General features: G+C 40.1%; 1 protein-coding gene across 1 annotated transcript in view; it reads right to left on the bottom strand.

Annotated features, from left to right (window-relative positions):
- Positions 1-12,610, bottom strand: part of EPSTI1 (epithelial stromal interaction 1 (breast)) — a 48,350-nt gene that overhangs the window by 1,139 nt on the left and 34,601 nt on the right. Inside the window, exons 8-10 of the mRNA XM_009082993.1 lie at positions 9,456-9,539; positions 6,025-6,098; positions 3,955-4,052 (exon numbers count right to left, since the gene is read on the bottom strand). Coding sequence (XP_009081241.1) covers positions 3,965-4,052; positions 6,025-6,098; positions 9,456-9,539 — 246 coding nt within the window. The 3' untranslated portion in view covers positions 3,955-3,964. The remainder of the gene's footprint in view (positions 1-3,954; positions 4,053-6,024; positions 6,099-9,455; positions 9,540-12,610) is intronic.

Raw genomic sequence — 12,610 nt, 5'->3', positions numbered from 1 at the left:
CAAACCCACAAACTATGTTTATTTAAAATAGTTTTATTCATAAATCATGTTTCGTCAAAACATATTTATCCAGCATCTATTGAGTTTCTGTGCTGCACATGGGAAAGGAAGAGAATGGGGTTTCCTGTCCCACTGCACCTGTGTATTCAGGGCACAGTTGCTTCCACAGCAAATATCTAGATTTATGCATCCACTGAAAGAGCAGAGTCAGCATCCGACGGAGCATTTCTCATTCTTATGCATGACTCTGGGTGTAATGGAGACATGAAACAGGAAGGTGTAATATGTCATATTGCCTTCTAGATTCTGAGTTTACTATAGCTCAGAGAGATTTCAGCAAGACCACTAGTATTTCATTAAAGCAGAGTAGACCTATAAATTTCATATGTTCACCATGTGACCTCTTGCCATTAACAGAATAGACAAAATGGTACTTGACAGTGCTCCATTTCCACACAAAAAAATAAACTAGGGCTCTGTTAAGGCTTGCCATGCATTAGCACTTGGGCTCTGCAAATCCCTCCGTACTTGAATATGGTCAAATCTCATGAGGCAGTAAAAATAAAAATCTGCAATTGTTTTAAAGTTATTATTTTGTAATAACAGAAGTGGTTTACTATTTAAATAATACTGATAATTTGTGCCATTACAGTAAACATATGCTGTCCCTTTTATATGTCCCAACTGAGTAATGATTAAATTAGGAAGAAATTCTTTACTGTGAGGATGGGGAGGCATGGGAGCATGTTGCCCAGAGAAGCTGTGGATGCCCCATCCCTGGAATTGTTCAAGGTCAGGTTGGATGGGTCTTTGAGCAACCTGGTCTAGTGGAAGGTGTCCCTGCCTATGGCAGGGAGGTTGAAACTAGATGATCTTTAAGACCCCTTCCAATCTAAACAGTTCTACAATTCTATACTATGATCTTATTTATTAAACTTTGATGGTATTAAGCTTTGATTTATTAAACTTTGTCGAAAGGACAATGGTTATGTTTTTTACCCTTCCATCCTAAAAGGTTTATCCTTATGTCAGAGGCAATGGCAGCGCAAAGGACACCAAAACTTCCTTGATTGCATACAACAAGACTCAGTGCTCTCTCAAGGGTGCAGTAGCTCACAGATAGAAGTGGAACTTCATTAAGCTGTTTTCCCATTAAATAAGGAAGCCACATAACCACCCAGAGAGTGCCCAGGCACTTATAACCAAAAAGGCAGAAAAGATTGAAATAGCAGCTTATAAATATTCCTAATAAAACACAAAATGTCTGGAGGGCAGTTGAATTAATGAAAACTCATTTCTTATTGATTAGGGGACAATTGAGCAATGTAAATTCTCACCTCCCCCCTGCCCAGACACATGCAATATATTCACCTTCCTCGCCCGTTCTCCCTGCCTCCTGTGATATTGACATCTCTTTTTGCATTCCCTAACCCCAGGAAATCAAGGAAGTGCTGCAGCTGCTGTAGAGTTGTGCCCACTCTGATCGGCCAGAGGGCTGCAGACAAAAAACACATGGAGTGCCCAGGTCCTTCCCACCATCCTACAGAGCAGGGCACTGTTTTGGGGTCTCTCCTATGCCAGTCACTGTTTTCACAAGACAGAGAAATTTAATTGTTTTTGAGGCTTACAAACCCTTTCAAATTTGGCTAAGATTGGCCAGTAGCTTGAAAACCTTATTACATGTAGACAGACAGCGTGATCATACAAACTTGATTTCCTTAGGAAACCAGGTTAATAGAAGTAACAGTGGAAAACATAGCAGGTACATCGACAACAGAGTGCAATGTTCAGTTTCTCCTAAGTGTGAAGCTGTTGTGACTGTAAAGAGTTCAAACATGACAAAAAAAGAGGGAAAGAACAAATATTTCCTCTTCGGTGCCACTGCACAGATGGATCAGCTTCAAAAATTACCTGCAGGTCTTCACTTTGGGAAGCTTTTAAATCTTAGGATATAGTCTGACCTGCTACAGTTAGCTCCCTTGTCATGTAAAAAGCCAGTCTGCAGACTACATAACTTGTATGCCCCACCTGGAATTCAGATCTTTTTGTTTAAAATCCCAAGGGAAAGGAGAGGAATCTTAGTATAGTAAAAGATACTGAGGTTGCTGCCTCCAGCCTATCTTTTGAGAGATATTTTTCATTCTTGTTCTTGTTATCAATACTCATTTTTAATACCTTTGCATTATGACATATTCTTTCATACTTTAATCTTTCCCTGCTCTGTTTAGTCTTCAACTATCACACCATAACATAAAGGAAAAATGGATCTAGCATTACCCAACAGAAGGCAGGCTCCTTGGGACCCATTAAGTAAATAAGAGAGTAGGAAATTTATCACTTCTACACACGGGGTTTTATTGCATTTGTATTGATGTATTCTTTGAACATATATATTTTTCAAAAAAACCCACCACATGGATTGGCTGAATATATCACAACATCATCTGTTGTTAGGACTGTGCCTAGGCTGAGCACCTGCCACCTGCCCTGTCGAACAGGACATATGCAACTGGCCAAAGGCAAAACTCTGCTAGCTCTGCAGATAATGACAAGGTTTTCAGTAGTGACAGCAGGTGATCTGATGGAGATGCTTGAGTTCAGATATTGGGGATCTTGTCTACATCACACATTATCTTTTAAATTTATCAGAAAACAATATATGAACAAAGTGCCCTCATTGTACCTGTTAACACCATGCAGCAGACGTCACCTTTTGCCCTTGACTAGGTATCAGTTGCCTCTGTCCTACCCAAAGTCTCTAGTTCTGCTATCTGCAGACATGCTGTCCTTCAGGAGATGGCTCAGGCCTGCCATACACAGTGGTCTCTTACTAACACTCCTTTACTAGCCTGGACATCTGTAGTTTGGCTTCCAGCAACTCATGGACTGCCTGGCATGTGATACAGATCTTATCAGTAAAGCTTCTTACCAACTGGTTCTTCAAGTATCTGCTCACAGACCTTATGGGAGATTGAGCTGGCAGGCCCTGTCTCCTCTCAGTCAAGACCAAGAGAACCATTACAAGGTTTCTAAGCCTTCTACCCTGGACCAGGGCTTGCCCAAAGCTTGTAGTGATGAAGGCATTCTTTTTTCCACTTCCAGTACATGGAAAACTCCAGCAGCAAGAACACCTGCTTCTTAATCATGCCTTGACTTCGAGGATGCTTGTACCCAAGTCTTGCTGGCATTCATCGGCCAACATACACATCCTCACCAGACAGTCCAACTAATCCAATTCAAGCTTTTACAGTTAGACTCTCATCATTTTGCCACTCAGACTTCCTAACTCTTCCATTTCTGCACTTCATCAATGGAATTTCTACCTAATGGAAATTTCTATGATGGGAATACACATAATTATTTTTTTTCGTACTGAAGAGTGCAATTCTAAAAACAGTCACATTAATGCTTCATTAGGACAGTTTAAAAAAATGAATGGGTATTTAACAGACTACAGTCAAGATAGCATTGCTTCAAAGAATCTTACAAATATTGATTTTAGATCAGGTGTAGTTGGGCTTTCTTTGTCATAATTTTATATGGGTAAAAAATGAACAGCAATATATGGGAACAGCTATATATATGGGATTTTCCACCTCCAGTTTAAATATCAGGGTAAAATATTTACAGCATATCCAAACATCTCTCATCTAAAGACTTTCAAAACATCCCTAACAATTTCACTACCCTTGTTCTGAACTTAAAGAAGTACCTTGCAGGGAGTACCTTGTATGCAAAGCCACTGAGTTCTGCTACAAGAGCAGCTGTTTCTTCCTCCTCCCATTTGAACAGCTATTATTTAAGACAAGATTTCTTCTTATAGGCTATTGAGGACAGACAGCCAGGACTGTAAGTTCTGTCAGGCAGGCTAAACACACAGATACATGATAGTGCCTGTAGAAAAAGCCAACATTTAAATCTCATTGCTTCCACATTCTGTACCCAAAAACTTACCCAGGTGCCATTAATGGGGTAGTCCAGTATATCCAGGTTGGTAGATGTTATTAGGTTGTGTTTTGTTCTGGAGTCGGTCCAGGAAAGCATTATTTACCCTTAAAATACAATAAAAATGAATAATGACTGAAGGAAGCTGAGAAGTTTACAAACTGTTGAAATTTAACATTCTGTGAGTGGCTTCCCCTATTCTCCATTCAATGCCCACCTTCCTATATTTTTCAAGCTTGTGCTGCTTAACCATGGGCAGGCATGAGACTGAGTGGGTTTCATTTTCAATTCACTAGGTGCATCCTTATCTTGTGATCAGTCTGTTGTGGTTAAAAGGCACACCTCAACTGCTCTGAGAAATGCACCAAAATTCTCCATAGAAAGATGATCTGCATACTACCACCCACCTTATCAGGGAGGTTACCTATTTTGACAATTCACCTTAGGTAATCTTTCACTTTTCAGTACATAGGAAGAGTTTCTAGAAGTACTGATTTCCTAATGCAAATGAAAAAAACTCAAGTTTGTTACTAAGAGAAAATTTATGCAGTTGACAACTTTCCTTACCATCCAGCTCTGAAATAAAATCTAGCATTTTCTTGCACTGCTCTATCAATCTGGAAAGCATGGACAAATACAAACACATTTTCTCTGGGTCTTTTTAAAATCTTTTCAAATTGGGATTGTTCAGTCTAGAGAAGACAAGGCTCCAGGGTGACCTTACAGTAACCTTTTCAATACCTAAAGGGGGTACAAGAGAGCTGGAGAGGGACTTTTTTAGGAGGGCATGTTGCAATAAGGGAAGGGGTAATGACTTTATACTGAAAGAAGGTAGATTTATATTGGATATTAGGAAGAAATTCTTCGCTATGAGGGTTCTGAGGCACTGGCACAGATTGCCCAGAGAACCTGTGGATGCCTCATCCCTGGAAGTGTTCAAGGTCATATTGGATGCGGCTCTGAGCAACATGGCCTAATGGAAGATGCTCCTGCCCATGGCAGTGGGAGTGGAACTAGATGACCTTCAAGGTCAGTTCCTACCCAAAACATTCTATGATTCCTTTGAAAACTGTTTTTTTCCCCTCCCTATTACTGCTTAGTACTGACACACATGCTTAGACATAATGGTTGTTTTAGTGTTTTACAGCACTGTTGGTAAGAATGATATAAAATGCAAGATACTAGGTTATTTCTATCTAGGGACATGAGATGGACTGAATCGAAAATCCTTCATTAACTTCTATGGTAATTATCTCAATATCTTTGCTAGAGAAAAAAAGAAATGAAAGTAGTATGGACAGTGGTTGCCTATGGAAGTTTTTTTCTTTTATATTTCCCTAATGATATAAAAAAAGGAAACAAATGGTGGTTTTGTTTTTGAGCCTGAGCATTGTTTCTTTCTACCAGCAGAAAACAAAGATGAGAGTAGAGCTGTGCTTCAGGATAATGGAAAGTCAGTTAAGTGACAGAAGTGGATGATGAGAACTGCTGAGCACAGAGAGGGCACAGCAGTGGGGCACAGCCTGTGGCACAAAGAAATGCAGCTTCAGAAGGTCTTGTTGCACTGCACTTTCTATCTGTATTGAAATTAAATCCTAAGTTTAGCTCTGTCTGTTAGCCTGAGTGACAGTCAACCACAAAGTAGCCCACTCTAAAATAAAGTAAAATTAGATAGGTAGATAGATAGATAGATAGATAGATATACAGACAAATTGCTTCCCAGCTTAAACTACTGTACTAGTAGTTATCCATTAACTACTTGGACATGATGATTTTGGGGTTCTTTTGCAACCCAGTTGATTCTACGGTTGATTCTCTGACACTAATAGTTTCTACCCCATGCTGTACCCTACACTGATAGGATAAATAAAGTGACAAAGGCACTCTGGGTCATACTGCATTACAGAGCATGCATATCCAGAGATGGGTATTAGTGGCTCATTTGAAAGCAAAGCTAAACCAGAGATGAGGTCAGAGATCCTCATTGTGATTGTCTTCTAAAACATGAGTGCCTGCAATTTGAGACTCTTTCCAAGTACGAATTCAATGAGAGTGTATTCTGCATTTTTTGTATCATACCTCCTCTGTTCATGTTGGTGTGCTCTTGTCCTGGCTTCCTCTTCCTGCTTTTGTTTAAATTCCATTAATTCAGCCTGGGAATGATAAAAGTGAAAACCAAGCAACTAACCAAACTTGCTTTTAATTAACATACTTATGCTGCAAACCCTATGAATTCCACATGATGTTAAACTCAGTTAGACCCAAGTCATTCCCAGTACTTATCTCGGCAGCATTTTATTTATGTGACAGCATGTGCTGGTTTGGGCTGAAGTACTGTTAACTTTCTTCACAGAGGCTAGTATGGGGCTATGTTTAGGATTTGTGCAGAACACAGAGTTGATAATGTAGAGATGATTTTGTTCTTGCTAAGCAGAGCTTACACAGAGCCAAGGCCTTTGCTGCTTTCCGTACTGCCACGCTGGCAAGGAAGTTGGGGGTGCATGGGAGACTGGGAGGAGACACAGTTGAGAGAGGTGACCCAAACTGACCAAAGGGTTCTTCCATACCATATGACATTATGGTCAGAATATAACGTGGGAAGAAGAAGGAGGAAGGGGGGACATCTGGAGTGATGGCGTTTGTCTTCGCAAGGAACCGCTACATGTGATAGGGCCCTGCTCTCCTGGAGACGGCTGAGCACCTCCTGCCCATGGGAAGCAGTGAATTAATTCCTTGTTTTGCTTTGCTTGTGTGTGCAGCTTTTGCCTTCTCTATTAAACTGTCTTTACCTCAACCCATGAGTTTTTGCTCCGAGCCTCTCCCCCATCCCATTGGTGGGGGAGTGTGTGAGCAGCTGCGTAGTTCTTGGCTGCTGGCTGGGGTTAAACCATGACACAGCACTATGTTAAAAACTGAGTTAATTTTTCTATTCAACATAGGAATTATTTTTGTTTGTGTCTTAAAAAGAGGGAAACACTTTTCAGGCAGTGGGAAGCAGGATTCAGACATGTACAGTCCTACATTTAAGGGGGTATGCCAGACACCAGTCTGTTTCCCTTTGCCTCAACCCATGGGTTTGAATTCCCCTGTGGGTCCAAGGGGGAAGACAGTCAAAGTCATCTAGCAGGAGCTACACAGCTTTTACGCCCGTAGGGTGTCTCCAGCCTCTACAGAGCTCTACAGAGCTCTCTCTACAGAGAGCTGGTGTATGTGGAGTGGTGTGTGGCCTCCAGCTCCCTGGGGCTCCCACCAGGGTGAGGAATGCAACTGGTACATGTTGGTGTGGTGGAAGCATAGGCAAGTTCCCGATATTGCAGCAGACTACCATCCTTATGTAATATTAAGGTATATAAACAGTGTCACAGGGAATTGTTTTCAGAAAAGAGTTTGTTTATGCAATTTTGGCCAGGACTGTGAAGGAAACACAGTTCATTTGACTCTGGTCTGCATATGCACTTGTTTGACTATGCTCCTTGCAATGTACCCAAGAACTGAAGTTGCAGGTTTTTCTGCAAAGAAAATTTGGCTTGCAGGGCAAGAGGGAAGCGATAGAAACAGATCTATCTTTCATATTTTCCAAAGCAACTGTGCAGCACTAGAAATAGAAACTAAAATAAAGTGATGTGGTTAGATAAAAGCTTCAATAACTTAAATGGAACCACAAGACTGTTCTTTTTTTTAAAAAAAATCAATTTAAGTGGAACATTAAATAAAAACTATGCAATAAATGTATGAAGAAAATCAATAACTGAGAATGTGTTGTGTATCAATATTTGTCTAGCCTTAAAAGAAGAAACAGGATTAAGAAATAAAAAAGCCAACCTTAATTTTAGCTGTTTTAAATAACTATTCAACCTGAAAATTAAAACTCAGTATCTGACTTTCCAATATGCCGACTCCTCTTTTGGAGTAATGTTCTGAAATATATTGTGTGTCTATGATGTGGTGTTCAAAGTGTACTGAAAATTTCTAAATCAAGCAATACATACTAAAACCTGTTCTGAAGAAAAAAAGGGAACTGACAATACCTACACATTTTATGGCTACACTGTGCCAGGAGGTACACACAAGACAGAATTCACAATTACTTTAATAAATATTAGTTTGAAGTAGAAACGAGCCAACATATATCTCAGGGACAATTATTGGAGCCTTTAAAATGCATATTATTTACAGTAGGTTTGTAAGTAGTGCATTACTCTGCACAATAGGTAGCTGCAACTGTGAAAGCTAGGGGACCTTGGAACCATGTAGCAAACAAGAGAAGCCTTAGAAGCAGCCAAAACCTCCATAGCAATCTGTGGAAATCAGTATTGTTTACAGCTCTGCACAGGTCCCTTAAACCAAACTCATAAATTAAGGGCATGCTAATTTACATCTGTAGTTATTTCCTCTTTGGAAGAATCAATGTACAGTATACAACAGCTACCAGTCTTACACACATAAGGACTGGCCTTCAAAATTTTTTCCTCTGTATAGCTCCTGGGAATAAGCATACACCTGATGGGATAGCAAATAAGAGCCCCTCTTTTACCCCACCTTTTGTTTCCAGCATCATGGCTGTTAAAATACTATGAAATGAGGATACTTATCCCCAACATGTAAAGAAAGATATCTGTGAGAAGGGATGAGTCACTTCTTCACCTCGAGTAGAAACTCACTGCATGGAATTTGTAGTGCTAAGATTCTGCTACTGGGGAAGTAGTTTGACATTAATTTGGATGTTAGTAAGAGCAGAGGCACAACAAGAGGCTCAGTATTGCTCACATGTTTTCAAATTATTTGATAAGATGATTTTCAAATGCTGTCCTCCCTGTACTTTCACAGTCAGACCTGAGGCCAACCCAGATAACTTAGCACAGTGCCATCGCCTTGGGTAGATGAACCTTTTATGTGGATATAGTACCCAACTCTATATCAGAGAGACTACAGTGTTCAGACACATTTCAGGCAATGCATGATGCATAGGCAGATGGAGTTCAAAGTTGCAGTTACAGCATGCCTGCTTTTTAGACAGTTCAAAACTCTTCACTTAGGTGGTTAGTAAGTGATCGAGACTCATACTAGAAGTAACAGCAAATCTGAATGCTTCCACATCCTCATTTGAGAAAGCAGGGCACACGGGTCTCAGTTCTCTAGAAAGAGACTATTCAGACCGAGATCATCATGAATATCTAAGTAAGACTTCTGCCTGAAAGAGAGTAAACTGGTTTCCTTAGCCTACGAAATCAGGTGTCATGGTCAAAAAGCACCCTGCACATTTGTTCAAATGGAGATGCAAACAGGAGCTTGTTATCCAGAAGCAAACATCTTTGAACCAGAATATAATTGTCCTGTCTCTGTCCAAATTTTACAGCTTGACTCATCTCTCTCACAATATTTGAACACAGTGACTGAATCACTTCTTCCAAAGAGAAGCTCTGTGCGTAGGCTACAAGTAATCAATGTATTTAATTGGTTTCACAGCATGCAAAAATGATACAATATGCAAACTGTTAATGTATAATTACCTTCTTCCGTTGCTCTTGCTTCATTTCCTCTAATCTTTTGGTTTCGTCCTCTCGAAAAGCTTGCTTATAAGCACGGCTTCTTGTCTATTGTTCAGCAGAAAATAAAAATATATTGATGGGGGGAGAGGAGGGCCAAACTCCAAAATCTTATTCACAAATCATTATATAGGTCATTGACAAACACAAATAGTTGAATGATTCCAGTTACTTATACATATTAGTCTCAAGACTAGAATTTAAACAAGATATGGCCTAAAACCTCTCAGTCGTTTGGTTTAGCTGAATGTCCACCTGCACATCACAACCAAGTGGTCACAACACATGCTATTCCATGACCCAGTGACAAGCATCAAGATACCCTGAGCAGTCAGAAAACAAAACTCAGATATATGATAGTGAGATGGAGTATTCTGGGAAGATAAAAAAGCAGAATGGAGTCCTGGTAACAGAGGGGAACACAGGATTATTTGTGGAAAGGTATTTGTGGAGGTAGGTCAACAGAAGCTGAGAGATCAACTCTGCTATATTTATTTGTGGGTCAGCCAAGAGAACTGAAAATCTGAACTACACATCATGAATAATGTATTCAGCTGTGCAGTAGGCTTGTCTTCCAATAACCAGCCCTGGTCTTTCACAAGCTGTAGTTTTTAGCAGAAAGCCAGCCTACCATTTGGATCTTATAGGATCCTTTGGATATTATATACTGTAAAGGCTTCGAGCATGGACATAGTGTAGCAGACTAAATAATGAGCTGGTATAATTTAATACAAGAATTGTGCAGGCTTGACTTCAGTGAGGAATTTGTTGCAGGTCTACATGATGTTCTCAAAACTTGATATATGTGTGCAGAATGGCACCATTAAAACAACAGGCACATAATTTTCTAAAAAGACTGAATAGAGAAAGCAATCATTAATAGCTCAATTTTGAGCTGGGAGAAGTTGTTACACGTGTCCAGGGAGACTCATTCTGGATCCGATATTATTCATTACTCTCCGTAATGGCTTGGAGAATTGTGTGGAGAGTATGTTAATCAAGTTGGAAGACAATAAAAATCTACGCAGGATTGGTCACACTTTGAAAGACAGGATTAAAATTAATTATGAGCTTGATTAAATAAGCAGGCAAAAAAGTCATCAATGACAGAGTCACTCCAAAGAAGTCAAATTTGTTCATGGACATCAAGTAATTTGGCACTAATAGTTGAACTAGGTGTGTTAAATTAGTATCACTATCAAATAAATTATGTGAGGAAAAACTTTGATCAACATTACATTGTCCCAAACTGGTTTTAGAACATGAATTTTAAATTTAAAAAATCAGATTATGTATATATATGCCCCCTTTTAGCATGCATGTCAGGCACATGTTAAACTTATTACACTCCACTATTTCAAACACATTGTTCCTGAATCTCTTAATTACCCCAGACAAAGGACACATTCAAGATAACAACCAAATTAGAGTCCTAGTTCTCCCCCTGGTTTAGCATTTTGGTACTATGCCAGGTTTATTTAGATAACAACTCATTGGTTATGTGTTTCAGATTCCTCACACAGAACACTGAGGCTCTGTGTGTGTCTATAGACCATACCTCATCCAAGTTGGTTGGGTAGACTTTGCTAACTGCATTGCTGCAGTATAAGCAAGTGATGAATTGATTCACAAAGCTGTAGAAATGCTGCCACGCAAAAGACAGGTATAATATAAGCTAGTATTAAAGAACAGTACAGATAAATGATGTATTTTATCTGTTTGGACAGTAGTGAAGCCAAAGATGAACTATGGTATGTAATTTGGCATAACTTATTAAGAAACCCATCAAAAACTGGAATGACAAAGTATGCTGGTTTGGACTCGGGTAGAGTTAACTTTCTTCACAGTGGCTAGTGTGGGGTTATGTTTTGGATTTGTGCTGAACACAGGGTTGATAATATGGAGATGCTTTTGTTCTTGCTGAGTAGGGCTTATACAGAGCCAAGGCCTTTTCTGCTTTCCATAATGCCATGCTAGCAACGAAGCTGGAGGTGCATGGGAGGTTAAGACTCTTTTTAGTGGGAGGACCCAGTTTGGTGACCCAAACTGACCAAAGGGATGTTCCATACCATATCACATCATGGTAAGTATATAAACTGGGGGGAAGAAGGAGGAAAAGGGAAATGTTTGGAGTGATGGTGTTTGTCTTCTCAAGTACCCGTTACGTGTGATGGCGCCCTGCACTCCTGGAGATGGCTGAATACCTCCTGCCCACGGGAAGCAGTGAACTAATTCCTTGTTTTGCTTTGCTTGCGTGTGCGGCTTTTGCCTTCTCTGTTAAACTGTCTTTATCTCAACCCATGCATTTTCTAGCTTTTACCCTTCTGATTCTGTCCCCATCCCACTGGTGAGGGAGTGAGCAAGCAGCTGCATGGTACTTGGCTGCTGGCTGGGGTTAAACCACAACAGAAAGCCACATATAGGTAGGTGAAGTAGAAGGCCAAGGCTGAAAATAGGACCTGTACACCTGAAAGAATTCAGTGTTCCTTCAGACATCTACCAACTTCGTTATAGATATGAAAACACCACACTGAAATGCTGAAATCCAAGTCAGCCCTGGGGACATGAGCTCAGTTCGCAGTTCAATGTTCAGACCATACAAAGGCTGCAGAGCTGAGTCTTCCCTACCAAAGAACCAGCTCCCCACTGTTTGGAGTGTTGGATGCTTCAAGAGGAAGGCAGAAGTTGTTTCAAGATATCTTTTTTCTCCTTTCATATTCCTTCATCTTTCTTGTCCATCCAGGACTACAAAAGATAGCCTGAAAGCCACTCTCCTGCAACTGATCTTCTGTTCAGCAATTCTGGGCAGAAGTTGGCTCCTTCAAGCTATATATCTGCCCATATATGCCAAGATTTCTATAGGGTTTTCAGACACAAAACAACCTGCAGAATCAAAGGGGAAAGGAACCTATTTTCAGTATCACCTTCCCTTTTCATGCAATGAAAACCAGGAAGAGGTACTAGAGGCAAGACAGAGCTATCATATATTCTGTTGACAGCAATTTCCATAATGGGAGGATTTTTGCACATATCTAAAGCTTCTGAGGAAACATGGAGGCAAATCTTCCCTTCCTGTTACTCAACTTTTGGTGTTCAAGGCTGTGTACAATAGAGGGCTG

Source organism: Acanthisitta chloris, unplaced genomic scaffold, assembly GCF_000695815.1.
Source record: "Acanthisitta chloris isolate BGI_N310 unplaced genomic scaffold, ASM69581v1 scaffold13440, whole genome shotgun sequence".
NCBI lineage: Eukaryota > Metazoa > Chordata > Aves > Passeriformes > Acanthisittidae > Acanthisitta > Acanthisitta chloris.
Note: the sequence above shows the minus strand (reverse complement) of the source record. Positions and strands in the feature narration are given on the sequence as shown.